The sequence below is a fragment of the Mizuhopecten yessoensis genome, unplaced genomic scaffold (genome assembly GCF_002113885.1).
Source record: "Mizuhopecten yessoensis strain PY_sf001 unplaced genomic scaffold, ASM211388v2 hete_36146624, whole genome shotgun sequence".
Lineage (NCBI taxonomy): Eukaryota > Metazoa > Mollusca > Bivalvia > Pectinida > Pectinidae > Mizuhopecten > Mizuhopecten yessoensis.
This window is the reverse complement of record NW_018484817.1, coordinates 170-3,704: the sequence shown is the minus strand read 5'-3', so window position 1 is coordinate 3,704 and position 3,535 is coordinate 170. Positions and strand designations below refer to the sequence as shown.

Genomic DNA, 3,535 nt, shown 5'->3' with positions numbered 1-3,535 from the left:
AATTAAAGGGAATAACAAAGAAATTCTATTAATTATCAAATACTTCGCCTGTCTCTCACCTGTACAGGTAATTATAGGAACTTTTAAAAAATGTCCAAGGTTAATAAGATAGGTCTTAATACAAGGTTCCTAAAACATGTAGGTTTTGAATAGGTGTGAGCTACAGAAATGCCAATTAAGTAATTTTTAAAATTGAAATAATTTAAAAAAATATCTACTCAATTAATTCAGTAGGAGCATTGCTTACTATGAAAAGTAATGCAGCACAATAAGGGTTAAGACACCCAAAGATTCTACTCTTGACTTACTTTTCTTTTCCTGGTTTAGTTGCATAACTTTCGGCAATTGACCTCCACCTACTGATGAGAGAGATGGATTCTGGCAGGTTACGAGGGAGAGTCTGAAAAAGAATCAAGAAAAATGGACTCAATTTTTAAAGCACCAAAAACAGACCAAAATCTCCATCTTAAAAGCACCTTATCTTACCATCCTCAATTTCCCAGGGGTAACATTAATATCAATAGCAAAATTAAAGACACACTGCTAATTATTTAATTTAATCTTTGGTTAAAAAACTGACCAATCGCTAGGCTGATACCTGATCTTCATTTCATAGATTAGAGTGACATTTTCACTAGATGAATAGTCATTGTCACTAATAGTGTGGCATTAAAATGAATAGTCTTGACGCAGATTACAACTGGTAAGTTTAAGTGTTTAAACAAATTATAGTGATTTGCAAGAGACAGACAAAAGGCAAAAGGTTTCATGTGCAAAATCTGTGACTTTGTTCATAGCAACTAACTGATAATTCATCCGAGTCCTTTATCGCATGCAAAAGTTGGAAATTCATCTAGGGTCACACTTCAAAAATTGGTGGCATCTGCCTTGTTTTATTATGTATACTGATATTGATCGACCTGTGACAAACATTATCACCATCTTTCCATTATTTTTATAAAAGTAAAATATCACAACAAAACATACACACACAAAAAATAAGCACATCATTAATTCATTAACAAATTTGATAATATAAACTAGTTATAATATAAGCTTACATCTGCATTAGCATCGCTTCCATTTGATTCCAAGTACTCTGCTCCAATGATATTGAATCCATCCACTCCCAAGTCGAACCAAAACCGCATAATTGACTGAAATCATCAAACAATTCACAATAACTTCTGTCCTACATATTCCGTGGAATAAAACAAACGATTCATTATCTTTCATTTTTGACACATCAAAGTATTAAAAATCACTATCCACAAAAAATTGTGATTCTAGGAAAATTTTGCTATCTGACCATCAGTTCTAGGTACGAGTTACCAACACCTCATCTGCACATGCAAGTTTCTTCATCACAACAATGTGATCAAATTAGATCTTTGAATCACTCACATTTATTGATATGCTACATGGAATATCCAGCAATATCCATATCAGTAAATGAAAAGATCCATAAATTAGATTGTTGTAACAAGAAGCTTTTACCCTCCCAGGGTAAAGAAGTGTGTACAGTGTACACTGATATCATTCAACGCCTGCAGGTGAATATCTGACGCAGGTAGACACTTTCATAGCCTTGGATAACAATCTTACATTTTCATCAATTCTGTGTTAAATAAAACTGCTTGATCATGGTCATTGAAGAAGGCAAAAATAAAACAGGATGGGGAATAGGTCGAAGTGTATTTCCTCTATTATTACTGAGGGTAGGTGTAGCTTTGCCACTATACTTACATCCATTTCCTTCAGCACAACTGGGTGTGCAAGGTTGAGGTCTGGCTCTTCCTTCAGGTATGTATGCAGGTAGCACTCGCTGCGCTCCGAATCATACTCCCATGCAGATCCACCATTAACACTCATCTGCAACACAAACATTTTAGATATTGCATTGTTTTAACAGACAATTATTCAAGACTTTTCATGCACTTCATTGTGAATTTAATTTTATGTACAAAAATAGGTAAAGTCAAATTAGGACTACTTTTGAAATCATTGTGCAACCTAATACTAAGATGCTTTTTTCCTTTAAGCTGCTGTTTTGTTGATCTAATTGCTACCATTTTCACAGGAAAATTTCAGCTCTTGAAGAACAAATATATATAAACTACAACATCTATTTCAAAACAATAGTTGTCTTGGCATCACATTATTTGTTGTTCTTGTAAAACATTATTGTCATCATTGCAGTCAATGTTCTCAAATGTTTTCAATAAAATGAATCATTTTTTAACAGAAAACATCACTAGCTCAACTCAAAGTATTTTTGTAAAGTATGTGTTAAGGTCAGAACAAACAGTCCTATGTTGGGGTTTTTCGGCCAAAAGAGCCTTACAAAACTAAACCAAAACAATACGACTATGATTGTCTGCTCTTACCCAGTTGTTAGGCATGTCAGTCTGTGTACATGGCATCCAGACATAGTAGTCTTTGTAATCCGGATCATTTTTCCTGCTCATCTGGAACCAGGTATGGTTCTTGCTTGTATGGTTAGGAATGAAGTCCAAGATGATGCGCACTGAAATAAGACAAAGCAGTAAATTTATGAAATAATGTTGATATGAAACTTATTTCATGAAATGGTTTATTGATTTTTTTAAGACAGTTTTCTCCAGTCAACAAGTGCCTTATTTTTCCAAAATGAAGAAAACTACTTAATTTGGTCTTTTGAGCTTCTCAAATTCCAACGGTAGGATTTAAACCCGGTTTATGTGGCTAACCCCAAACTTCCTAGTTTGTTTTAGTTTGTGGTTTTGTATCTTCAGTGATTTCTTTTTGCTCAGCTTTTTTTCCACAAGCTGAAAGTGTGACCAAAAACTGAGGAATATATTCCTAATTTCAATTCAGTAATGTTATATTTCCCAATTCATAAGGCTGTTGTAAAATTGAGGTACTTAAAATAATGATAAAGCATATATGCCAGGTTTTGTTGGTGGAGAAAAACCTTGAGCAAAATTATGGTAAGTGCATTAATGTAGCTGCCATGTGATAAAATGAATTTAATTTATTCACGCTAAAAAAGTGACGAGGATAGTAATTACACATACTCTCATTTTTAGTTTCTTTACGGAGGGCCTTGAATTGATCGAGAGTGCCGTAGATTTCGTCAATGTCTTTATGGTCAACCACATCCATGCCATTGTCCTCTTTTCCAGACTTGTAGAAAGAACTTATGTACAGCGTCTTCACTCCAAGATCTTTGAGGTAAGACAATTTGCTTGTGAGGCCTGTTGGATGACAACAAAGTTAAAATATTATGGTACAGAACTGTTCAGTTATGAAGGCTTAGAAACGTAAATTCTGACGACTCGTCTCTTCCTTCGTGCATACATTACATGTCAAGTTTTCAACAATGAAATTAAAATTCTATTCCTTCACTTCAGTTCTTTACCAAAGATATCAAAAAAGTAGATTTTCTATGTTTACCAATGAGAACACAATTTTATGAGGCATTTCTTTCGTGTCTTGTATAAGCACATTTCATGCACATGCATCTGGTACATAAACTGATAAATGGTCAAACAAG

General features: G+C 33.9%; 1 protein-coding gene across 1 annotated transcript; it reads right to left on the bottom strand.

Moving 5' to 3' along the window:
* Window positions 1–289: 289 nt before the first annotated feature.
* LOC110444581 (neutral and basic amino acid transport protein rBAT-like) lies at window positions 290–3,271 on the bottom strand. Its single transcript, XM_021488949.1, has 5 exons — window positions 3,057–3,271; window positions 2,388–2,527; window positions 1,747–1,872; window positions 1,062–1,157; window positions 290–400 (listed from the first exon to the last, which is right to left on the bottom strand). The coding sequence occupies exons 1-5, from the start codon at window positions 3,142–3,144 to the stop codon at window positions 305–307; spliced, it is 546 nt and encodes a 181-aa protein (XP_021344624.1). The 5' UTR covers window positions 3,145–3,271; the 3' UTR covers window positions 290–304.
* Between the last annotated feature and the right edge of the window lie 264 nt (window positions 3,272–3,535).